Genomic DNA, 25938 nt, shown 5'->3' on the forward strand with positions numbered 1-25938 from the left:
TGGACTGATGGCTCAGTGGGGTTCACTGGATAAAGACTTGCTTGCAAATCCTGATGGTCTGTGTTCGATTCCCTGGGACCTATTTAAAGCCAGATATACAAAATGTGCGTGCCTCTGGAGTTAGTTTGCAGTGACAAGTAGCCTTGGCTGGCCACTCATCCTTGCTCGCTTTCTCTTTCTGGTAAATAATATATACATATTTTTTTCTACAGTGACCTGGTAAGAGCCATGTGTTGATCATGGATCCAAGCTTGGTATTAAGAGCTGTGCTCTTTCGCTTCAGCAAGTCATGAAATCAGGCAGAGCCAGCAGCAATCCATCACAGAGTGGAAATGTGTGTTCATGATGCTGTCTACATGAGACTAAAGCCCACTCATGATAGCACAGGATGGCGCATTGCAGAATCCCACATCATGTAGCATGCTAGCACCAGAGCCCACGCTGATGCTTGTGGGTGAGAGAGTCAAACACAGGCACCCCATGCGGCAGGAAAAACCTGGTTTGTTTTGTCAATGGGTGTGATCAGTGTGTGAGTGTATTTCCACGTGGTATAATGGCCAGAGCTAGATGAGAGATCAAAATGAAAATTAACCATCCCCGGATAATTGTAAAACTTGTGAAAAATTCATCAAGATTAATCATATAATTTTCACTTTTTTATACTGCCAAATATTGACCATAATTTTAACCAAGCATTTAAATATGAAATAAAAGGCGAAGACACCTGTACTGGGGAATTTTCAGTGGAAATGCACAATGTGCTGGGATTAAAGGTATGTGCTATCACACCTGGCATATTTAATAAAGTTTAATGTATTAATGTGTCAAAATGAATTTTATCTGTATTACAACAAATTTGTTTTTGTCTGAATTTCCTTTTTTACTTTTTCGTTTTTGGGGATAGAAAACCAGTAGAGAGGAGAGAGTGAGTATATGTGCTCCAGGACTTCCTGCCATTGCAAATGTACTCCAGACTCATAGGGTACTTTGCATCTGGTTTTATGTGGGTGCTGAGGAGTCTTGCCTGGGTTGTCATGTGTTACATGCAAAACACCTTTAACCTCTGAGTCTTGTTTCCAGTTTGAGCCTTTAGTATTAAATATAATTTTCTTGGACTGTTTTTCCATATTTTTCAGTCATTTAATCAATTCTCCTACCAAGAAATTTACAGTGCTCAACGGCCTTTTTCTTGTCAGTATTTTTTGAGGGGAAATAAGAGCATATTGTGTGTGTGTGTGTGTCTGTGTGTCTGTGGATAATAAAGATATGAAAAGTTGAGCCGGGCGTGTTGGCGCACGACTTTAATCCCAGCACTTGGGAGGCAGAGGTAGGAGGATCACCGTGAGATCGAGGCCACCCTGAGACTCCATAGTAAATTCCAGGTCAGCCTGGGCTAGAGTGAGACCGTACATCGAAAAACCAAATAAATAAATAAATAAATAAATAAATAACCAAATAAAAAGTTTAAAAAGACATAACTGAATTCAGCATTGCTACAGATTCTACACAGAGAATAAAATACACACACACACACACACACACACACGAGAAATAGCTTCAATAAGCTATAAACTCTTGCTGTAAAGTACTATACTTTCTGTATTACTAACCTAAATAAAAATATTTGGAACATCTTTATTAGAATTCACTGTTTTTGCCAGTCTCGTCTTGAACTTGTGGTGATTTTTTTTTTTTTTTTTTTTTTTTTTTGCCTTATGCTTAGCTTTCTGTGCTTGCTGGGATTACTGTTTTTTTTTTTTTTTCTTTTTTTTAGTGGGTTGAGGGTACACAGTTTTTCTTAGATTGATGTATTTATTTTTCCTTGAAACCATTTTTTCTTGGTTTACAATGATGGAAAATAAAATAATATACTCTCATTCTCTTCTATCACCGAATTGCTTTAATAGGAATACTCAAAAATTTGTTACCATATTCACTTGTTCTAAACAGATTACCATATAATTTTGTTAGTCAATCCTCTTTAGTATGAAGGCACATCTCTGGGTGTGGTAATGTTATCTCAGCTGATAGGGATTTATCACAGTTATATCTAGTAGTCTTTATTGGTCCTATTATGGCCCTGTCTATGTATAAGAACTACATTCCCCTTCATTAATGTACCAGGGTCTTTGTTTTTCTTCAGTATATAAGGATGCTTTGATTATTCCTAAACACTGTTCTGTCACGTTTATTTGCTTTTTAACCTTTCCTTTGGGGATCCCACAAGATTATAACTCCTAACTATACCACTTCTCAGAGAAAATTCAGTGCTTCTAGTCATGCAAATTCCAGTGTTGCTAGCACTAGAACTCCAAACATTTAAAGAGATTTTAGGCTCATTGTGGTAGCTAAATGGACTAATGCAAATATAATATATGTAGTAAAGTACTACTTTTAGAGAGGGTAATGTTGATATTAGGAAAATGTAACTCACAAAAGCATGGTTGTCAGGAGCTCTGTTGGGCATGACTGTAATCCCCTACCTCTACCCAGTGGCATCTGAAAGTCAAGGAGCTCTAAAGTACAATGGGCTTCTTTCTCCCTTACTCAGGGGGAGTCACCCTGATATCCCTCCCCCACCACCTGTGTTCTCATCACCCACTTTATGCTCTACTCCTCTAACCTCCATCGTGGAATCCTCCTTCCTGAGACTAACAACTGATGGTGGTGAAGGTGAGGTCCATCACATCTGGCTAGAAGGAGACATGTAGAAATATTCCCAGCTACTGAAATACTGCTGCTCTGGAAGGAACATTCCATGAGGCTGATGTACCTGCTCAGGTGGGATACCTATGGAAAATTATGGACTATTTGGTACTGGAAACATGCACATTCAGATGTGCAGGCCACCACATATGCAGCCATTATTTTCAGAATAATCAAAGTGGGCCAAAAGAATATAAATGCTCCTGAAAATGTGACTGAGCTTCTTGATAAAATCAAGGTCCTTGCTCTGACCATGTGGGCACATAGGTAGTGTTGGGTCTCCAGGAAAAGGCTGTAGTCTCAAGATGCCTGTGCTTTCAACTGGTTGTCATGTTTCTTTGAAAAGTAAAGCTGCCTTTAATGAGCTGTGTAGCAGTGGATGACTTGAACTTAGATTCTGTTTCATCAAATCCATGAGTGCTGGATTATGCATTTGAGCCACCACACCTGGTTTATGGGCTTGGCTGTGCGTGCTAGGCAAGCACTCTACCAACTGACCTACAAGCCCAACCCTGCAATATGCTTTACCAACCATCTAACAAGAAGTGAACGTCACAAGCCTGTCAGGAAGAGATGTTGGGCAGCAGCATCCGGTCACCTCAAGGACCTATGACTTCTCTTGGACTCCAGAAAGTACAGGGAAGCCAGTGCCCCTAGGATGGTCACTGAGAAGGTGTCCTGCTGCAAGATTACAGACTGGGGGGAGGGCCCTGGAGGGCCGAGTTGCCTGGGCCCTGGGCTTTCAGCATGCTGTGCCTTGGCAGGGATCAGGAGCTCTGTTGGGCATGACTGTGATCCCCACCCTCTACACAGTGGACCTTCGAGTTCCAACACCTGTGGGAGCTTCTGAAAGTCAAGGAGCTCTAACGTACAATGGGCTTCTTTCTCCCTTACTCAGGGGGAGTCACCCCAATACCCCTACCCCACCTCCTGTGTGCTCATCACCCACTTTCTGCTCTACCCCTCCCACCAGGAACATTCTATTCATCAAAAGTTCCAACAGGACATCACAAAGGCCAACGTGTCATAAATTCCAAGAGGCCCTCATGAGCCTCATTGCTTCTCTGGAGCCACAAGCTAGAGAAGCCTGGTGTGAGCTCTCCTGAGGCTCACTGCTGTGGATCCTTACTTAGCTGCAAAAATTACTCAGTATGGATGGCTTTCTGAGGCGGCATGGTCATCCACCCTGCCACCAGCCCTCCCTGAATCGTCCCCCTGCAAGTCCCCTGGCTCCTGAGCCTTCCCTGTCTGGCACACATAATTCAGGTACCAGAGGCAAGATGGATCATCACCCTCAAGACCCCTGGCTGGTCAGCTCACCTTGCCTGCTACACACAGTCCGGGTACTACTTCCAGGGTCAAGTTGAATCATTGTCCTCCAAGACCCCTGGCTGGTGAGTCCACCCTGCCTGCCACACACAGCACAGGTACTTGTGCCAATGCCAAGCTGCCAGTATACAGGTCCAATTCCCATCCTGCAAAGCTTGTGATAACCATTAAGCATGTCCTCGCTCCATAGAACAGTGAGCATCCCTCCTCCTGGGCAAAAGGACACTTGGCCACCTTCCCTAATAGTGCGCCTGGGACAAAGGACTGAGGATCCCATGACAGCGGGACATGATGGCCCAAGCCATCTTCAAAAGAACACAGAGGCAAGGGCCAGGGGGGATACAAAGGAAGAAGGGAGAAGAGAGGTGGAGGGGGACGGGAAGAAGGACGTAGTGGGGGCAGAAGAAAAGGATGAGGAAGATGAGGATAAAACTGAACTACAGGAGGCAGGGAAAGTGGAGGAGGAGAAGAAGGTACAAGAGTCAGGGGTCCCGGATGGGAAGAAAAGTGGCTCATCTGGCCTTGGGGTGACATGCAAACCACAGATGGCCAAGGAAGAACCTGCTTCTGTTAGAGGGTGCGCTGGGCACAGCCCCACTGGAGTTGTCCAGACTCCTGGGCATTCTGCTGCTCATGCCCTGCAACGTCCTGACCCAGCGCCAGCCCGCCCTGCAGTCCACGAGGCAGTGGCCAGGGCGGCGCCTCAGCCGGCTCCACAGGCAGGCTGTGCAGTGTCTCATGGGCCGGGGAAGGACACGGAAAGTCCAGAGCGTCGTGGAGGAGCTCGAGCGAGGTGTGCTGAGCCCAGAGACGCTCTTCAGAGAACCCTCAAGAGAAAGGCCAGTCCCCCCGCAACAGCGCTGCCTCCCCCGCTGCCGCTGCAGCTGCTCTGGGGCCGAGGGGCGCTGCCGGTGCGGCCCAAGCTGCCCTGTTTGGACCTCAGGCGGTACCTGCTGACCTTGCCTAGGAAGCACAATCAAGCCCGCCCTAGGGAGATGAGGAGGGTGAAATTCCTGGTGATGAGAAAGAAGAAGGAGGAGTGGTTCAAGGCAGTTCTCACTGTCCTTGGAGTGCCCAGCCTGTGCTCTCTCCTGCTCCCTTTCTGTCCTTCTCCACTTCCATGCTGCCCACCTCAGCTCCCCTTGCTGCTCCCCCATCCTGTCTGTCCCTATTCATCTTGCCAGTTCTGTCCAGCCTCCCCTTTCCCACCTCCCCCACTAAACCTTCCCCTTTGCTCCTGAATCCCCACCCCTCCACCATCAGCAATGCCCCAGCTGGATGCAAGTAGATCCTGCTCTCCCTGTTATCTTTCCCATCTCTCCTCTGGCCTCTTCCCAAAGAAACCATAGAAAGAGGAGGGTGAGGTGGCACCCTTACCACCAGCATGTCCCATAAAGTCATTCCAGGAGGCACTAGAGCCCTACAAAATGGTTTAACCACTGCCTTCCACAGCCTGTTGGCCAGCAAGGTTGTGTCAACAGTGTAGGCAGTGGGCTGTACAAAAGTAACATCAAAGGACAGTGAACTGAATGAACTGATGCACCCTAATAATAACTCCACATGTGAGCGATACAAAAAGTATCTACGAACTTACTGATCATTAGCAATATAAAGACCAACAAGGAGTGCCTTTGAAAGCAGGGAGAAAGGGAATATGACTTCCATGGATTCAATACCATAACAATTATTTTGTAAAGTTTAACAAATCTACATTGTTCTGGTTTGCAAGGTTGGGATCACTGTTGTCTTTTTGTGTCTTATACACACAGGTTTCTCTCTCTCTCTCTCTCTCTCTCTCTCTCTCTAGAACTTTGAAAACCCAAGTATATAAATGACCCTAAATATCATAAAAAGCCAAATTATTTTCTATTGTTACTCCATCTCTGATTACCCCTTATATTATCAATCCTTTGACTTATTGGAAACAATATATAGAGGTGTCTCATTTTTGTTCATTTGCTCTTTAGTATTAGTAAATAGTTTTTTTTTTTCTAATTTTGGAATTGATCTTTTTTGTTAAATGTCAATTAAGGGCATTTTGAAAACACAATTACCCACCTTGGTGGCATTGACAGCAACACGTGGAAACAGTATATTTCATTTTATATGTCTTTAGACATTTGAAAATTCCAAAACACAATCCATGGCTAGTGGTGAGAAGTGAAGGATGAAACCCATTGCATTGTTCTGAATCCACACTTCAGATGCCCCCATCACATTGTTAGTGTTATTCAAATCTTATTTATCAATGTTTCCATTCACATTGGAAATAAAAAAAAAATCCCAGGGTTTTTTAGGTCACATTTTTAAGAAATACTTGCTTGTTTTTCATTAAACCTTATAATTTGATAGCATTAGAATTGGTTATTATGTTTCAAAGGAAATTTCAGAGAGAAAGAATAGTGAATAAGTGGATGAGAAGAGACACTTCATTTCTGCAGTTATTTTCATGCTACTGTTTATAGGATTCATGATCACCTGTAATGCTGTTCTCATCAATATTAAATTGTCCTTCTATTCCTTGATCTCTTTTCTGCAGAAATTTACTGTTGTGTATTATATGAAACCTTAATGAAAGCATGGAAGAATAGTTGAATTACTATATTTTGGGGGTTTTTCTTTGGAGTTGTAAATCTTGGCTTCTCTATCATCTGTCTGGTTTAATTGTCCCTCATAATCACCCAAGATTAAGGAAGAATAGCCTGTAAGCTTCTTTTTCATTTTATAAATTATTGATCACTTTACATTCAGGAATTCATATACATAAAGAAAAATGATAATAATCTCAATGGATATTTCTTAACTAAAGTGTCAACTTAATGGTAATTTATCTGCAGAACACTAAGCCTGTAATGTTGTAAGATATTCTGGAGGTTTTGAAGGTTAACTGGCATAGCATTTCTAACTACTTAGTGAGGACAGAGATAGGAACCTGAAGTCCATCAGTTGTTTCTTTAGTGGAATGGAAATGAAAAAATGACTCCAGCAGCCCTGAATCTTGGTGGGTTCTAGTGTAACACGAATGTCATTCACCGTTCATTCCTCCACTTAACACTCTCTCCATTAAGGTGGAATGGCCACCAACATTCACTGCCACTTACATGCACATTTTCTTGCTCCATAAGTCTATTTTATGTGGCATTTTCATCAAATGGTAACCATATCTACTTTTCTGGTTGGACTAGAAGGAGAACATTGTTGTGCTTTTTATGTGAGCAGCTTGTTGGTCTTGGACCTGAAGAAGGTCAGACTACCTGACATGCCACATAGAATGAACTATTAATAGGTATAGTAGCGATAGCAAATAACTTGATTACAGTGCCGATGTTATGTTCTTATCAAGAAAGTAGCGGAGGAAGCCATAAAACTCTTACTATAAAGAGTGCCTTCAAGAATTACAAAAAACTCAAACATGCTACATAAGTCTTGTGTATAAATTAAGTCTGGAAACATTTTAGCAGTTTTAATGAAAATGTGCGAGGATAAAGTTTTTTTTTTCCATTTGAGATACATTTTATTTACGTAGATTAGTTGTTAATCACTTCCTTTGACTTCCCATTCAGCAAAATTTCAGAGTCATGAGTGAATTGTTGCTTTTCCTAAAGTGTGATTGAACATACCTAAGATGGTTTTGCCAATCTGATCTCCCCTTGAGATTCCAAGCAGCCCTCTGCTCTGATGAACATGGCTCCAGTCTTGCCCAGAAGTTCTTTTGCCGTGAAAAATGATCTGCCACCCATGCTTGAGCCAAGAGTCCCAGGCAACTGCTGAAATAAGCCAGAACATGTCAGATGTGGTTGAGGTGGAGCCCACCAGTCATTTCTCCATGAGAAGCAAAACAAAGGAAGGCTTTAAATGTGAGCCTGGATGGTTTCCAGTTTTATCAAGATGTAAATACGGCTTCATCTGGGAATTTTATTTTTCACTGCATTTGCTCACAATTACTTTGTTCAGTGGGTTCCTTTAGGTTGTGTATGTAACACTATGTGAAAAAGATGAGCTTTTTGCTGTGAGTCATTAAAGGTGAAAGATACAAGAAACCTGGTACATGCCCTCACTAATGATCTTTGGGAAAACACTTGGTCAACTTATCCCACTGTTAGTGTGAGGATTGAATGAGCAGAAATTACTGGAAGCAAATTGTCCTTAACTTTTAAGTGTTTTTGTTCTAGCTTGTAAAGATAGTAAAGTCATTACTTTGATAGGCTTTGGGGAATGTGAGCTGAAATGTGGGACCTAACCAAGGAAGAGTGATTGAACAGTGTTACTATTACCATAACAATTTTAGCTATAAGTTACTGTATTTAGGTAATATGATTTGTTGAAATTACTAACCAGAGAGGTTTTAAAAACTTTATCCAGTGCATTAGTTACTCTTCCTGTGACCAAAATACCTGATAAGGGTCAATTTAAGGAAAGAAGGCTTCATTTGGTTTATATTTTAAGGGGTTGACAGACAAGGCATGGGGGTGGGAGTGCTGGCAGTTGGTCACATTGCATCCATAGTCAGGAATCCTAGGAAAGATGATTGTGCCACTTGGTTTCTTCTTTTGCTTTGGTCTGGGATCCTAATCCATGGGATGGCTCCCCTGCATTTACAGTGGATCTTTCCATGTCTGTTAACTCAACTTAGAAACTCACTCACAGACATGCCCAGAAGTTGGTCTCCTAGGTGATTTCTAGATTTTATGAAGTTGAGTGTCAGTATTATTCATGACATCCTTTTCTTGGCATCAGAGAGTCATGATTATCTTTGTAATGTGATGAAGTTCAAAGCTTTGTTTGCCAAGGATTCCTCAGCACCTGAGAACTATCATATGGGTAGAATGGGGGCTGTGATTTGTAGGATAATAATTTGAGGTGTTTTATTATATTGTGTAGTTCTGATAATGTCTGATCTTCCTCATTTTCTGGAACCATTTAGTGTACTAGTTAAGACTAAAGAACACATAGTAGGGCTTGGGGAGGTGGCTCAGTGGATCAAGCACGTCCCCTGCAAGTGTAAGAAGTACCTAAGACTGGATTCCCAGAATCCATTTCAAAGGCCTGATGCTATAGTAGCTATTTGTAACCTCAGCATACCTAAGGGGAGAAGGGAGGCAGAAGTAAGAGAGGCAGAGATAAGCGACTACTCTAGAGGCTTGCAGGCCCGCTAGATGGGTGAGTGAGGCAGTGTACAGTGAGAAAAATGTGAGGGCCAACATCTGAAGTTGTCCTCCGACCTCCACAAGTACATCATGGCTCCAATGCACCCACATTCAAATGCATGAGTGTGCACATGTGTGTGCACACATATGGGGGAGGGGAATGACCCATTGTGTTTAGTCCATTTCGTCTTGGATGCCGTCTAACACTGTAACTGTTTTTAAACTATGAGGTACTTTTTCATTACGATGTTTCTTTTATTTTTCTGGTGGTTTTTAAAATACTTTTTCCCCCCCTTTTGAGTCAAGGTTATATGTAGTGTAGACTAGACTCAATCTTATTCTGTAGCTGACACTGGTCTTGAACTCCTCCTGCCTCTACCCTGCATGTAACGCCATGCCTGATTCCTTTCTCATTCTGATAAAACTTTTTTCAATCATTTGTATGTAATCAGTTATTAGCTCTATAATGAGGTTAGATGAAATCACAAATATACTACCAATACCACTTATATCTCAGTCTTATTTTTGGATTCCAACTTGTGCTTGAAGCATGAAAATTAGGTAAAAGAAATTTAGTCAAGCCATACCTCTCTTCTAGGTCTCTTCCTACAATGGACATGTGGTCACAATGATTTAAAACAAATTGTTAGCATTTTGCCTTTTAAAATCTGCTTCCCCACTCACACAACTACTCTTTATTTTAGTTCCTTTATAGAAATAACAGTGAACTGTGGATTTGTGGTGGGAGATAATTTGTGTGCATGTCTGCAAATATATACAGGGTCATGGCTTAAAATTTCTCTCAGTGCTGTTATGGGCCTGAAGCCTTGGTATTAGAGGACCTTGAACATGTTTCTACAATAGTATTGGTTCCAGTTTTCTGCTGTTGTCCTCTGCTCATCATGTTGGTTTATGTAAAATCCAGTTTTATGGAGGTGATCCAGAAAGTAAAGACCTTTTGTAAAGTTTTAAGTGGATGATGTTTTACCAATATTTTTACTTTATTTTTCTTTTACATGTGTTTATATGCACGGTTGTATGTGTATAGGTGTACATGTGCAGAGTAGAGAACAAATAAGGCAGAAGCTGGTCTTAAACTCATGATCCTCCTGCACCTACCTGGCAGGTGCTGGGATTGTATGCATGCACCACCAAGCCTAGCTGCTTTCACTTTTCCTTCCTCCCTTCCTTTAGCCTTCCTCCCACCCTCCTTCCTTCCTTTTTTCTTTCTCTCTCTTTTCATGCATGTGTAGGGTATTTGTAGTGTAGTGTGTAATGTGAATGTGTGCCTGTGTGTGTATATGTGTGGAGGCCAGCAGTGGTTGGGTCCTCTCTTCTGTAGATGTTCAGTGCATTTTCTTGAGATAGTCTCTTCCTCAATCTGGAGCTTGTGTCTTCATGAGACCAAGCAGTTCTCTGGTCTGATCACCACAGTACTGTGGTTACAGATGTGTGTGACCATGCCCAGCTTATTAGGTGGGTGTTGGGGAACCGAACTCAGGTAGTCTCAGGCACTCATGCTAAAGTAGCAAGCAATGTTACTTGGTAAACCATCTCCCCAGCCACTCCTTTTACATTTTAATAAATCCCTTTTCATCTGTGCAGTCATTTCTAAATCTGTGTAATCAGCCGTTAGCTTCAGATGACAACCAATAATGTCCTTAGGAAAGCCATCTTCTCTTTGAGACATGGTCTCTCATTGGTCTGGGTCCCACTGACTGTCCTGGCTGGCCAATGAGCTCTAGGGATCCTCCTGTTCCTGCCTCACTAGTGTTTGAATTATGGGAGCTCACAGCCATGTCTGATACTTTTAGGACGCTTCTGGGATTGAAATCAAGTGTTCTGCTTGTGAGACAAGCACTTTGCCCACTCATCCACCTCCCTAGCCTTCTATCAGTAATTTTAAATATTATCTAAGGTGAGAGCCATCTAAGCCAGCATCTGGCTTTTGTTAAATGTTCTGTTTCACCTCAGCCATATCATCTGTTATGTGTTTTCTGTTCAGCTGCTTTTCTGTTTTCTTGCTGTAAGAATTGTATAGTTGCAACAGAAATCATATGGCTAACAAAGTCTGAAGTGGTTACTAACTGGCTTTGTATAGATACTTTTGGTCACTCCTGATGTACAGGAATTTCCTATTTGAAAATATATGATTGTTCAGGGAAAACTAGTTTTGGTATTTTGGAAATACAATGTACATGAACTTTGCAGTCTTTCCTGGATATATTACATGGAAATCATGTTTCCCTTATTTATAATTTAGCTGGCATTTGTGTGTATAGGGTCAAAACTTTATAACATATAAACTGAAGAGTATAATGAACACTTGAGTGTAAGGAGGTTTGCTTGAGTTTTGACTAATCCTCACGTCATTGCACTGTAGCTAATATTGTCTTGTTTTTACTGGGTAGAAATTGAAGCTTAGAGGCTTAAAATAACAAAACAAAGCATGTACTTAGTCATCACTCCATGCTGGGTCTAGATAAAATGCTCTGCTCCACAACCTAAATGAACAGTGTATGCCAGTGCTTTAGTATTTCTTAGTCTTATTAATTGAGGTACAGGGTTTTTTTTAAAATATTCTTTGTACATAAGAAGGGGTATGCACTTGGACATGGTTCCACTGTGGCTAATTCAGTCTCCCTGAAGATTATGTAGTCAAAATGTAGAATTTCCTTTGCATCAAAGACATCTTAAATAGAGCTCTTACGAGCTACATACTCTTGGAATCTATACATTGCATATTATTGGCTAGAGATGGAACTCCAGGGATGAACAATTAGATAATTAATGGCTGTGTTTGAAACGAGTTCTTCTCTCATAATTAAGAAATATTTCTACCGATCAGTAAATGATAGAAGTGGATTTGAAGAAATGCATCAGGAGATCCTTTTCCTTTACAAGGAAGCTAGGGTCAGACAATATTTCACAAGCTAATTAACTACAAGCAGCTCAGGATTTTCTTCTGGATCTGAATTGATTATCTTTTTTTTAAAAAAATCTCTCATTCATAAATTTTCTAAGCTCTTCCATTAGGTCTTTTTTTGGCACTGAATTACAACAATGTATTATGACTCATTCATATGTTCTTGAAGGCATTTTTCTTTGTATCCCCTTGGATTTTTTTTTATTTGAAATTTAATTTTAGTACATGAATTGAGGAAAAGTATTGTTTGTCCTCAAAACTGACACACAGTATATAAGTATTGATCATGATTGTCAATCCTGTCACCATATTTCAACATTCCCAGAAGTACCGAGTTAATAGGAGACAAGAGTGCTTACGACATTCTAATATTTAAAAGTGATAATTTCTATACTTTTTTCCAAAAATAGTGTTTATCTTGGAATAAAATTTATTTGCTTAGATCATAAATGGAGCTACAGTTGAGTTCAGTAATAAGTGTGTGTGTGTGTGTGTGTGTGTGTGTGTGTGTGTGTATCGCAATTTTGTTTCTTTGTTTTTTTGAGGTAGAGTCTTGCTCTAGCCTATGCTGACCTGGAATTCACCATGTAGTCTCAGGGTGGCCTCAATCTAACTAGCATAGTTAAAAATGACCTATTTGACATTAGCTTAGTGCTATAGATGATCTAAAGTGATATGTTTTATGTGCCAGAAAAACATCATTCCAAATGCTGAGCATTTTTTCTTTTGTTGTTTTGTTCTGTTTTTGGAGGTAGGGTCTCGATTTAGCCCAAACTACCTGGAATGTACTTTGTAGTCTCAGGCTGGCCTGGAACTCATGGCATTCCTCCTGCCTCTGCCTTCCAAGTCTTGGGACTGAAGGTGTGAGCGAACACACCCGGCTTGTGAGCCACCACACCCTACTAAATTTGTTTACTGAGGTTTAGTTTCCCATTCGAGAAGGTTAATTTGTACATTTTGGAGAGTTTTCAAACAGCTATGCTAAAATATTTTATGACTTTATTTATTTATTTTTTACAGTGCTGTATATTTCTCATGGTTTAAGAAAATCAGAAAGCTTTCTATGGCTACCTAAATGAAGTTTGTTCCTTACATATATTGAAGCCATGACAGACAATTTTGTTAGTAAGTGCTTTGTAAGGCAGCGTGTGGAGGATTCTACTACAGCATCCTTGAAAAGATTGTTCTTCCCAAAATGTATACTGGGATCTGTTTAGTGCATTAATGATTGTTTATTTTTTCCCCTGCCTCTCAACCGTGTTTGAAGTAACCTGACCCTGTGTTTTATTAAAATGTTTAACTTCAGAGAGGAGTTGAGTTTTAGTAATATTTTTTCTCTGTGATTCCAAAGAAAATGTCTGTGTTTGCATGTTCTCATACAGATCCCTGCTTCAATAAACAAATGTTCAAGAATTTCCTTATGAGCTCAGGCAGTACTCAGATGTTAGGAGTATTTGCTGCTTGAAGCATGAGGGCCTCCTTGGCTGGGCATTGCCAAGTTTGAATCCCACATAAAATCTGGGTGTGGCTACTCACACCCGAAGACCTAGTGCCAAGGGGGTGGTGGCTGAAGAATCACTGGGACTGATGGGCAGCAGAGTGGGGTCGAGGGAGAAACTCCTCCTCAAGAAACATGTGCATGAGTAATAAGAGATTGACACCCATGTTCTCTTCAGGCCTGCACACATGGACACAGAATGCATGCACATCTGTGTACACACATGCATACATTACAAATGATACCATATATAACACACATACTCGTATATATATATCCCTAAAATTTAGATATTAGGCTGTATAGTTTTGAGACTAGAAGTGGTTTTTCTTTTTAAAAGTAATACTGAAAATTACTTATTACCCATCTTTTCATTGAGCAACTTGAGGATGGAGAGAAATTAGGGAAAGTCAAAATCAGCCCGATTTTATCTGCAGGCGAGTAGGGTGCTGAGGTCCTTATGTGGCGCGCCTTAGTGCTGGCAGACACTGGCAGTGAGGGAGCCGTCCCTGTGCTGATGGATGGGCAGAGAGAAATTAGCAATCTGTGAAATGATCTTCAGAAGTAGTTTCCCCCAAGGGTTAAGAACCAGGACCATCATTGCTCCAGCATGATTTGCAGCCCCCCATTTACAGCCTTCTCGCCAGTAGCAAATATAATAACTGAAATGGGAGGTGTTACCTTGTTCATTTTTCTCCCTCTCTGCCTAAGCAAAATTTCTCGAATGCCAATTCGGTATTGTCACCTCACTTCCTACATCTAGCTGAGAGAAACTTAAAAATTTATGAAATGTTTTTATTTGTGAATTTTTCCATGTAAAGACACAGCTCTCACTCCAAATGGAGTTAAGAGATAGCTTATGCTGAACCAAATATGAGTGACCACAGCTTGTAGAACAGAGGTTTAGGTTACCTCAAATGATGTGCTCCATTGTTGACGTAGTTCCGTGAATGTTTTATAGTCACGGAACCAAAGAACATTTGCCAGATGTCTCAATGGGGACATGTAGTAAGCAGGTTACAGCCTAGTGAGAAATCTTATCATATATATGTTTCATATGTTATGTGATGGTATCTTGTCTCTTGGGTTGGCATAACCTAGCGTTCTGTTAATAACTTAGCTAATTACCTGTTAGTCAAAAGACTGTTAGATCAGGTACAGAGGTTGGTGATACAGGATCTGAAGACAGCACCAGGTACTTTTGGCTTTGGATCTCCAGCATTCCAACTTACCACAATCACAAAGATTGAATCAGTCAGTCTGCAAAATTGTCCATAGGTTTGTCTTTTTTAGGGAACTATATTTTACAGAGTCTTACTTTGACAGTTCTCTTTTAAATACCATAATTCAGGAATAGTGTGTGTGTGTGTGTGCGGGGGGGGGGGGGGTTCCTGTAGCACAGAAGCCTCTTAGGGCTTTCTGGTGACTCCTAAGTGGTAAGTGGGAATATTGTATGTTGTAGTTTGCTCAAGTTATATATTATAATTAAGGTTACAGTGTGGCGGTAGAACACTCATCTAATGTTAATGTGTGGGACCCAGTGTTCAGTAATAAAGAGAATATATAAAAGGAAAATTGAGTTTTATGCATTATAGGTTGCATCATATTCGGTTTTTCAGTTTTTCCCCTATTCCAGTGTGTACTTATGTGAGTGCTAGGCTCTTAATTATTTTTAACCTGGATTCCATTGTATCATACTTCTGGACAAGATCTTTTGTTGGTTTTTCTAGCAGCAGCGGGGGTAGAGGTGCAGTTCCACGCTGGTGCCTGCAGCAGCTTGAGGAGTTCCCGTAGTCGTTTCGGAACTCAAGCTCAGGCTAAACCAGATCTAGGGACATGTTGTGGAAAAGAATTTCAGGATGAGCAAATATGAAGGAGAGTTGGAATTCAGTAAAAATAGAAATAAGGGCTGGTGACGACTTAGTGGTTAAGGCACTTGCCTGTGAATTCTAAGGACGTAGGTTTGATTCCCCAGAACCCATGGAAACCAGAAGCGCAAGGTGGCATATGCGTCTGGAGTTTGTTTTCAGTGGCTGGTGTGCCCATCCCCCCCCCCCCCCCCCCCCCCCGCCGTGGCTCTTCATTTCACACATACTCCCAAGAGCCTGGGAGATAGCTCGATAGAGAAAGTGCTTGCCATACGTGCATGAGGACCTCAGTTCAGATTCCCTGCATCTATATGAATGCTGGGTGTGGCAGCACATGCCCACAGTCCCAGCATTCAGAAGATGGAGGCTGGAGGATTCATGGGCATCTGGCTAGCTATAGATTCAGTGAGAGACCATTATTATCAAGGTAGAGAGCAGTTGAGAGATACCTTATGTCTACTTTCCCCCACACACATGCATGTGCACCCCTCACACATGTGAAGCCACACGCATAGAAACATACATATACACATGGACACACCACACATGTATAGACAAAGACAGACATTTGGGGAAAGAATAAGACACACCAAGAGTACAGGTGTGGCTTCTTAAAGAAGAGTTGTAATTAAGTGTCTTTGCCATATGTGTCATTTGGTGGCTGCAAACTATGACTCAAAGGGTTGCTAAGAAATTTTTTTCTCTTCTCCTTTTCAATTAATAACATTACAGAATAGCTGCAGAAATGCCTTGAATGGGATTGCACTCTGGTAAGATAAAACCAAAGCTTCCCTAGGGCTGCACAAGGGGTTTAGTACATGTCCTTTCCTATAAATGGGCTTTCTAGTGGATAAGCCTAGAAAATTACAGGTTTACAGGTGGGAAGGGAGAAGGACCTTAAGCAAGCAACAGTTGTGTTGGAATTCATGATTTTCAGCTATAGTGTGGTTTCAAACAGACTGTGGTCCAAGGGCTCCCTTTGCTTTCCCTTGTCCCCATAGTTTTCCTTTCCTTTTGATCCTGCTTCAGTTTTAGTACCACTGTAGAATGATATCAAACTCATTTTTATGACATTTTAAGTCTCTCATATGAAGTTTTACTACTCTCCTTGCTTTTTCATTATCTTAACGAATTGTCTGAGGTCCCCTGACATATCCTTTCTTCCCTCCCTCCCTCCCTCTCTTCCTATCCTTCTCCTATTCCTTTTCCCATTCTTTCTGTCTGTTTTTGCTCTTCTTTTTTTTTCCAGTATGAATCAAAGTCGTAATTTGTTAATAAAAAGTTTTAACAAAGATTCATTTTATTATTTATTTGTTTATTGTTTTTTGAGGTAGGGTCTCACTCTAGCCCAGGGTGACCTCAAATTCACTATGTAGTCTCAGGGTGGCCTTGGACTCATGGCAGTCCTCCTACTTCTGCCTCCCGAGTGCTGGGATTGAAGGCATTCGACACCACGCCTGGCTTTTTAAACAAAGATTTAAGCACAATCGTTAAGGGGAGGGAAGGAGGGAGGGAGAGAGAGAGAGAGAGAGAGAGAGAGAGAGAGAGAGAGAGAGAGAGAGGGAGGAAGATTCTAGGAAGTAGACAGCGTGTACACAAGACATGGGTACAGGCTTCTTAAGAGAGAGTTAAGATTAAGCATCTTTGACAGTCTTCATAAGTGTGATTTTGATGGCTTCTGAAGTTGTCACCTTGCTCATCAAGGGATTTCTAAAGAATTATTATTTTCAATAAATAAGGTCACCAATTTTGTTTCTGAGATGTACTGAGTTATAATGCAGGCTGCCAAGATAAGACCATAGGACCTTTGTAGCACTTACTATACTAGATGACAAGGAAGTTAACATATATTTTAACTGTAAATAAGGTCAATAATCTTGTTTGTGGGATGCTCCAAAAGTTACAGAAGTATAGCTAGTAAAGAAGTAAGATTAGGGCTGGAGAGATGGCTTAGTGGTTAAGCGCTTGCCTGTGAAGCCTAAGGACCCCGGTTCGAGGCTTGATTCCCCAGGACCCATGTTAGCCAGATGCACAAGGAGGCACACACATCTGGAGTTTGTTTGCAGTTGCTGGAGGCCCTGGTGCGCCCATTCTCTCTCTCTCTCTCTCTCTCTCTCTCTCTCTCTCTCTGCTTCTTTCTGTCTGTCACTATCAAATAAATATATAAAAATAAGCAAAAAAATTTAAGAAGTAAGATTAAACTCAAAGTTATATATGCTTTGGCTTTATAGTCCATTGCTGTCTTAATATTCATGTTTGAAATACCTCTATAAAAAGAGTATTGTTTCTATGTCGATCAGTCTTCATGGTGAATTTTGTTGTGTAAACATTCTCAACTCTTAGCTGGTGAGAGACATGGAGCAGATTCTAGAATTAGGAGCTCCTTTCTAACATTTCTCTGTTTTTCCCTCTCCATCCTGTCCTGATATCTGCTTCTTTTACTTTGAGTCCTTCATAAACATGAATGGTGGCTGAAGATCATTTTCTGAAATGATGTAGATCTATCCAGGGACTAGAAGTCTCAACCTGTGTCATCTAAGTGGTACATGAGAGGGTTCAAGCTTGAAACTGAAGAATCATTTGAAAAAATTCCTCCTGGTGCTACCCATTAAATATCAAGGGCTGCCAGAATGTGCAGACTGACCAGCCTCATTAGTTTAACCTCTAAGTTGGGAAATCCTTGGACAATAGGCTCCACATTTTCCTTGGAATTCTTGAAACCAACGTCTGTGGCTGTAGGAGTGAGAGGCACAGATTCACCGTACTGCTGGCTTTAGCTGCCTGAGTTTAGAGACCTCTACTCAGGGGATACTGGGATTCTTAATGAATGTGCTGCAGAAAGGATTTTTAGGATGTGCTGGTATGAAGTTAAGTCTGAGTTCATTAAAGAAAGGCTTTAAAAGCTGGGCATGGTGGTACATGCCTTTAATCCTAGCCCCAGGAGGCAGAGGTAGGAGTATTGCCAACAGTTTGAGGCCATCCTGAGACTACATAGTGAATTTCAGGTCAGCCTGGGCCAGAGTGAGACCCTACCTCGGGGGAGGGGGGCCTTTAACATAGACATCAACATAGGCATTAAGGTGTAGTTAGGGTGATTCTGAAAATGTCAGTATGTAGCCATGGGAGGAGGCTCCTCACTGGCATCTGTTTTCTTGCCATATTCTTCATTAGGAAGAACTCAGAAACATCTTCCCTAGCCAACCCACTCTGGTACATCTAATCAATTCTTTCATGTCTAGAATTTTGATCCTATTGTGATGCCCTGGACCATTCTACTTCATTCATCAGCCCAGAATTATTGCTGTTATTTTGTCTTTCTTGCCATCTACTCCGTGCTTCCACTCCATTATTGCTTAACTTTGAAATAGAAAATTTATTACAAATTCATTACAAAAGCGACTGTTTAAAGCTTCTATCTCAGATTTAGAAATATGCTATGCCTGTGACAAACAGCTATGTATCCCCTCTTGTATTAGAACTTATTACAAATTAAAATTCATCTTTAAAATTTTTTATGTAAGTGTTGATTTTGAAGACTCTCATGGTATGTTTCTTATGGCAGTGAGACACAACATTGGCCCACTTGTTTTATAAAGTCACTCCTAGTTATTACTGTTCATCATAATATTGGAGTCTAAAATTAACCTTGTCTCTGAAGGGGTGGCAATTACGGCCTTTTGTCTTCCAAAGGAGTGAACATGGGCTCCACTGGTTTACATTTATGTACAGGGGGTAATGGGAGCCCTGAAGGCATGCATGTGTTGCAGAGCAATAAGTCATGGGCAGGGGGTTGTGATAGAAAATTACATTTTTGAGAAAAGCCTTTCCCCTTTCTATGTGAAGATACACTTCCTAGCAACCTCTGCTTGTTGATCGTTTAAATTTCAAAGTACGTCATTTTTCATGAGAGCATATGTAAAATCCCTATTTAAAGCATGTGTAAATGACAGTATTAAATGTTTCAGCTGCTAGGGCATGGATTATGATAAAGGGGTACAGTATCACAAGAAGAACTCAAGGACTACAGTGTCATCTGTCATGTATGGTTTTTCCTTTGGTGTGGCTTTTCTGTCATTGTGAGGCCTTTGACTTTTATTCATATTCAAAGTGACAAACTTTTGGTGAGAAAAGTGTGAGGAATTTAAAGGCCATAAGTTTGCCACTTTTTAGCTTCTTACTGCTTATCCTCAAATTCCCTGAGTTTCTCCACGCACATCCCCATGGAAACTAAGCAAATAAGTTACTTGAAATGAGACAGGTTATTGGTTTTTCTTATTAAATCCACTGCTAGATTTTCATTAGTTGTAATCCATTTTCTTTCATGATTAGACATTCAGGCCAGTTCGTCTTTTCATGATTGGAGTAAACGAATTGGTGATGTGTGCACCCTATATGAAATAATCATTTTACTCTTGCCAGAAAAATACTTCAATTAAAAAAAAACATAAAAAATAAAGACTACCTCCATTAAAAATTTTAGTTTATTAATAAAAGTGGAAGTGGGGAGAAAGACTATGGGCTAATCTGGTTGATTTTATGTTTTAGCCCCCTACCTTTAAATTATAATTATGAATGATCATTTGTATTATGTATTGGCAAGCCTATTAATATACCTCAAACCCTTCAGACCCTGGGAAGCTTCATATGGTTCATTTGCCACTATGAGTAGGTTTTGTAGACTTCATTTCAATACGAACTTCACTTTTTTTTTCTTGCTGTAGCCCAGGCTGTCCTGGATATGTAGCTGCAGGCTGGCCTTCAACTAACAACGATCCTCCTACCTCAGCCTTACAAGTGCTGAGATTAAAGGAGTGGGCCAGCACATACTGGTTGCGGGGTGGGGTACACCAGGGCCTTAAATGAGCTCCATATGCATACATCACTTTGTGCATCTAGCTTTATGTAGGCACTGGGGAATCACACTGTGGTCATTAGGCTTTATGGGCAAGGGCCTTAACTGCTAAGCCCATCTCTTCTACAACCTGAACATCGCTGTTGTGAATTTATATTATAAAGTGAATATTCATTTGTCTTCCTTTCTTGACACTAAAATTGTAAAATGTATTTAGATTGTAGTTTTTTAATGTGCTTCAGGAAAGTCTCACTATGTTGTTGCCATCTTAAAAAAACATTCTATATCTATACTTCATCTTTTTCTTCATCGGCTCAGAGGGTTTTTTTTTTAAGGATTTTATTTTCATTTTTACTTACATGGTAGAGACAGAGAGGGAGGGAGAGAGATGGGGGGAGAGCACGCACACATGTGTTTGTGTGTAAGAATGGGCACACTAGGGCTCTAGCCACTGTAAACAAACTCCAGATTCACGTGCTACCACGTGTATCTGGCTTACATGGTATCTGGAGACTCAAACCTGGGTCCTTGGGTTTCACAGGCAAGCTCCTTAACCACTAAGCCATTGCTCCAGCCCTCAAAGAGGTTTCTTTTTTCTTAATTTTATCAAATAGCATATACTGGGGTGTGTGTGTGTGTGTGTGTGTGTGTGTCTGTCTGTCTGTCTGTCACAGTTACTGTGTGGAGGTTGGAAGATAACCTCAGATGACAGCCTTTCCACCTTTTTGAGGGAGAATCTGTCACCATTCACTGTTGTGTTTGCTAGGCCAAATGGCTGTTTTTTTCCTGTCTCTGCCCCCTATCTTGCTGTAGGATGACTGACACCTGCTATAGCATCTAGCTGTACAGCATTCTGGGGATCCAAACTTGGATACCTTTGCCAACTCCAGATATTTCTTTATACAAAATTTTTTTTTATGAGAGAGAGAGAGGGAGGGAGGGAGGGAGGGAGGGGGAGGGAGAGAGAGGGTGAGCAAGAGCCCGCTAGGGCCTCTAGCCATTGCACTTGAGCTCCAGATGCGTGTGTCACCTTGTGTGCTTGTGTCACTTCATGCGGCTGACTTATGTGGGTTCTGGGAAGTTGACCTAGGTCCTTAGGCTTTTCAGGCAAACACCTTACACTAAGCCATCACTCTAGTCCCCAAAATATTTTCATTTTTTTTTTTATTTTAAGAGAGAGAGTATGAATATGAATGAAAAAGAGGAAATGGGCCTACCAGGACCTCTTTCTACCTTGTGCATCTGGCTTCATGTGGTACTGCGGAAGTGATCCCAGGTCATCAGGCTTTGCTTGTAAGCGCTTATACCCATGGAACCCTCTCTCCAGCCCCAGATATTTCTTTTAATAGGGAAAATTTTGAAGTGTGTAGTGATAACAGTTTTCATTGCGTATTAAAATTATGAAAACCACATTAATTACATTTCAGGATAACATTTGCTTCTTCAGGTCTTTTCGAACTGGAGAAAATATGTTTAATAATATGTATAATAGTGATGTTTCCTGTTACAGGTGGCTGCACTTTTGATGATGGGCCGGGGGCCTGTGATTACCACCAGGATCTCTATGATGACTTCGAGTGGGTTCATGTCAGTGTTCAGGAGCCCCATTACCTGCCTCCAGAAATGCCTCAAGGTGAGGACCATTTGCTTTTGTGCTATTTAGATATATCTAAGGATTTCAAAATATTGTTTGCTTTTTCTTTTAGTAAATCTTAAAATTCCTCATACTTTGTGTCTTTGGACAAATATGTAACCACATAAAGATTAGTTGGAATTTTTTTGTAATGAACTATTAAGATGATGAATCAATAACAGTAACAACAATAACAATAATAAAAATGTCAACAAAACTAGAACAAATAAAAGGATTCATAAAATCTTCAACATGGGATCATCAACTCATTTGGTACTCATTCTGTTCTGTTACATAGGGTTTATCCAGTCAGACTCAGTGGACGGACTCAGTTGATATTCTACACTTGGAGGTTGTCTCATTCTCCCACTGGCAATGAGCATGCCACTAACTCTATGGGGAGGCACCTTGGAGATAACATTATCCAGTGGAGAAGATCTTTACTGAGTGGATTACATAGAAACAGGGCAGAAACCTGTTTATTGTTTACTTAGACCTTGCTATAGCCTTTAACAAATTTCATCAGATAGTATATTTACTAATTTTTAAAACTACTTTGTCCTTTTCTGCCATATGTGTAAAACACACTATGGCATATCAATATACACACCCTTCAGTAAAACCTTGGCCTGTGCTTTTAATTGTGCATTAACTTGGAACTAATTTGAAGTTATAGCAGTTACTTAATTACAAAATTGAGAAATGTAATCACAAGTTTTGAAGTGTAATACTAAAGAAACCAACCATTTTCTTTCTCATGTTTAGAAAGAGGCAAACATTATATATAAAATCATCAAGGTATAAATACTTATTATTTAAATATTAAACATAATTGTTCATATCCTATTTAGTTTCCAAGTATTATTTAGTTAATTTTATTAGGACTATATAAAAATACTTTGTAATTTAGTTTTCTACAAATTCAGGATCCTCTGCCTAAACAGATTGAATTTTAGGTACAACAATTTTAGATATCACCAACAGAATTAGGAATGCAGATTCAGGTGGGTGGGTAAATAAAACTTGCTAGTGAATATGATTTATTAAAAAAAGGAAAAGGCATCAACAATAATCAACAACATATCCCAAATACACAAAGCAAATTCAATATAACTGGAAATGTACATGTCCAAATTATGGGTTGTAAATGAATAGTACGTATATTATTTGGAAATTTTTTTCTATTTCTCTTCTGTGATATATACATGGATTAAGTCTGCTTTTTATTCTTAATTATCATTTTCTATGGCTGAGTAGGCAAATGGTTGTTTCTGAGGCCAGACAGACAAAGCTATAATTTCCCTTGTGGAGGAATAAATTGGTACTTTGCAGTAAGCATTCATTACTACTTATGTTTGAACCCTACATTGTCAGCATACTCAAATCTCTTTTTAAAAATATTTTATTTATTTATTTATTTATTTATTTATTTATTTGAGTGATAAGAAGAGAGGGAGGGAGAGTATGGGTGTGCAGGGCCTCTGGCCACTGTAAATTAACCCCAGGTGCATGTGCCACCTTGTACTTCTGGCTTACGTGGGTCCTGGGAAATTAAACCTGGGTCTTTTGGCTTTGCAAGCAAGCTCATAGACCACTAAGCAATCCAGTCCTCAATTTGTTGTTTGTATTTTTTTTCTTTTTTTTTTTGATTTTTAATTTTTTTTGTATTTTTCTTTTAAAGGTACGTAATCTTACTTTTTTGGTATTTTTAATGAAACCATTGTAAATTTTCACCTTAATTTTTTTCAGTGGTATATTTAGATTAAACTTTTCATGTAAAATTAAAAAGCATGGGCTGGAATGCATACATTTTGAGTTATCAGAGAATAATAAGAAAGATCTCGACTCATGGAAATGTCGTCACTATAATTACTGTTGATGGTGGGTAATTAATAGCTGAAGAGAGAGTGCTCAAATGACCTTGTGGGCTCACCTTTGACGTCCAACTTAATTGTTGAATACAGTAAAGGGTGATGATATGCACTGAAAATGAAAGTGTTTGAAATTCAGCCATATCCTCCAATTAAAAGGACATTAAGTAATTAATCATGCAAAGGAGTAAAAAAAGGTCACGGCCCCCTTTATTTATTTTTTGCTGAATGTGACTGTGTTTAGTCTGAGGAGATATGAAAAGAAACACTCATATGTACATTTCCAGTCTTACTCATTTATTTTTACAAGGGATATGTTTCTTTCTGTTTTCCTTATGATAGTTCTTTAAATTGATGACTGACCATTAATTTGGCCATAAATTAACAGAGGACACATTGAGATTTTCCTATTAATTCTTAAAAATAGTATCTCAGTTTTCATTTATTTGAGGGAGAGAAAGGTAGAGAGAGGGAAGGAAAGGGAAGGAGGAATGGAGGGAGATACTGGGCATGCCAGGGGCATTAGCTGCTGTAAACAAACTCCCGACTTGCCACCTTGTGCATTTGGGTATCAAACCTGGGGTCTTTGGCTTTGCAGGTAATTGCCTTTAATTGCTAAGCCATTTCTCCAACCCTACACTATTTTATATACTATATTATTTTCACACAGATAGGTAGGCTTACTTACATTTCTTTGTTTGCTGAAAACAAACAAATAGAAACAGTACAAACCAAAAATCCCAAGCATTTGGTACCGTGTATTAATATGGATGAGTATGTGAAGGGAGACATGTTATGGAACCCTTTGCAGGACTTGGGCATTGTTCACTGACTTCTTTTTATTGATAATTTTGGACAAAAAACCAAGAAAGAAATGATGAATAGTTTAGAACAATAATGGAATAATAAAGAAGGAAATAATTTCCCATCATGAGAAAATGCAGTGCAGCCAGCCACTAACTTCTGCAACGTTTGGTAGCAGTATCTTCTATTTTGGTAGATGACCCTGATGATGGGTAAAAGCTGAAGGTGTTTCAATAGAACACAGAGGATGACCAATGACAAGAAAATGTCATGAAAATATGAGTGCCTACTGAACTTGGTCATCAAGGTATTACAAGTTAAAGCTCTAAGGAGAAAGTGGTGCCTGGAGTGAAGTGTTGAGGAAAGTGTGGCACATGGGGAACCCTAACCTACTGTTGGAGCACTGTTAGTACAGCCTAATGACCAGCAGTCTTCTTGTGTATGAGACCACGAGCCCCAAGTAGACATGTTTATTCAAAGAATGTGTGAGAATGTTTACAGCATCAGTCCCAAGCTGAACCCAATCCAAATTCCTATCAACAGTACACAAACTATGGAATGTATGTTCACACAGTGAGGCAGATATGGCACCACAATCTAAGTGACTGGACTCCTTCCATCTATACCAACACTGATGGATTTTATCAATACATTTTCACATAATAAGACAGATGCAAAGAGAATGCATTCCATTTACATAAGTTCAGAGATAGGCAGCTTTACTGATGATTTGGAAACAAGAGTAGAAGTACTTGCAGAGGGGCTTGGGAGGGGGATATGAAGTTTCTAGATGCTGGTTATCTATTTCTCAATCTTGATACATTGATAAAACTATTGGCAAACTAAAATAATAATAAATATTTTATATCCATTTATTTGTTTATTTGACAGAGAAGGGGGCTGGGGAGAATGGGTGCTCCAGGGCCTCCAGCCACTGCAAATGAACTCTAGATGATTGTTTCCCCTTCCTAACGTGGGTCCTGGGGAATTGAATCTGGGTCCTTTGGTTTTGCAGGCAAACACCTTAACTGCTAAGCCATTCCTCCAGCCCTAAAATAAGATTTAAAATATTATAGGTTTGCATATGAGATACAGAACAGAATACCTCAAATGGGTCAAATATCTTATTTTGCTTCTGTGCTGGAATCTGCTTCTTATACAAAAAAGGATTTTTTACATCTTTGGGATTTTTGTGTGTCCTCTTATCACTGCTGAGATTTTTCCCTGTACAATCATGTATCTTACAAGACCACCATCTTTGCAAGGATTTTGTTGACTGGCTTAGAACTTTTCTTTCCTCATAT

General features: G+C 40.1%; 1 protein-coding gene across 11 annotated transcripts in view; it reads left to right on the forward strand.

The window, feature by feature from the left end:
- The window catches only part of Ptprk (protein tyrosine phosphatase receptor type K), a 566086-nt gene that overhangs the window by 124827 nt on the left and 415321 nt on the right, over window positions 1-25938 (forward strand). For all 11 annotated transcript variants that reach the window (XM_045159865.1, XM_045159856.1, XM_045159858.1 and 8 more), the window contains exon 2: window positions 21837-21959. In XM_045159865.1, the coding sequence (XP_045015800.1) occupies window positions 21950-21959 (10 nt within the window). In that variant the 5' untranslated portion in view covers window positions 21837-21949. The remainder of the gene's footprint in view (window positions 1-21836; window positions 21960-25938) is intronic.

The sequence above is a fragment of the Jaculus jaculus genome, chromosome 9, assembly GCF_020740685.1.
Source record: "Jaculus jaculus isolate mJacJac1 chromosome 9, mJacJac1.mat.Y.cur, whole genome shotgun sequence".
NCBI lineage: Eukaryota > Metazoa > Chordata > Mammalia > Rodentia > Dipodidae > Jaculus > Jaculus jaculus.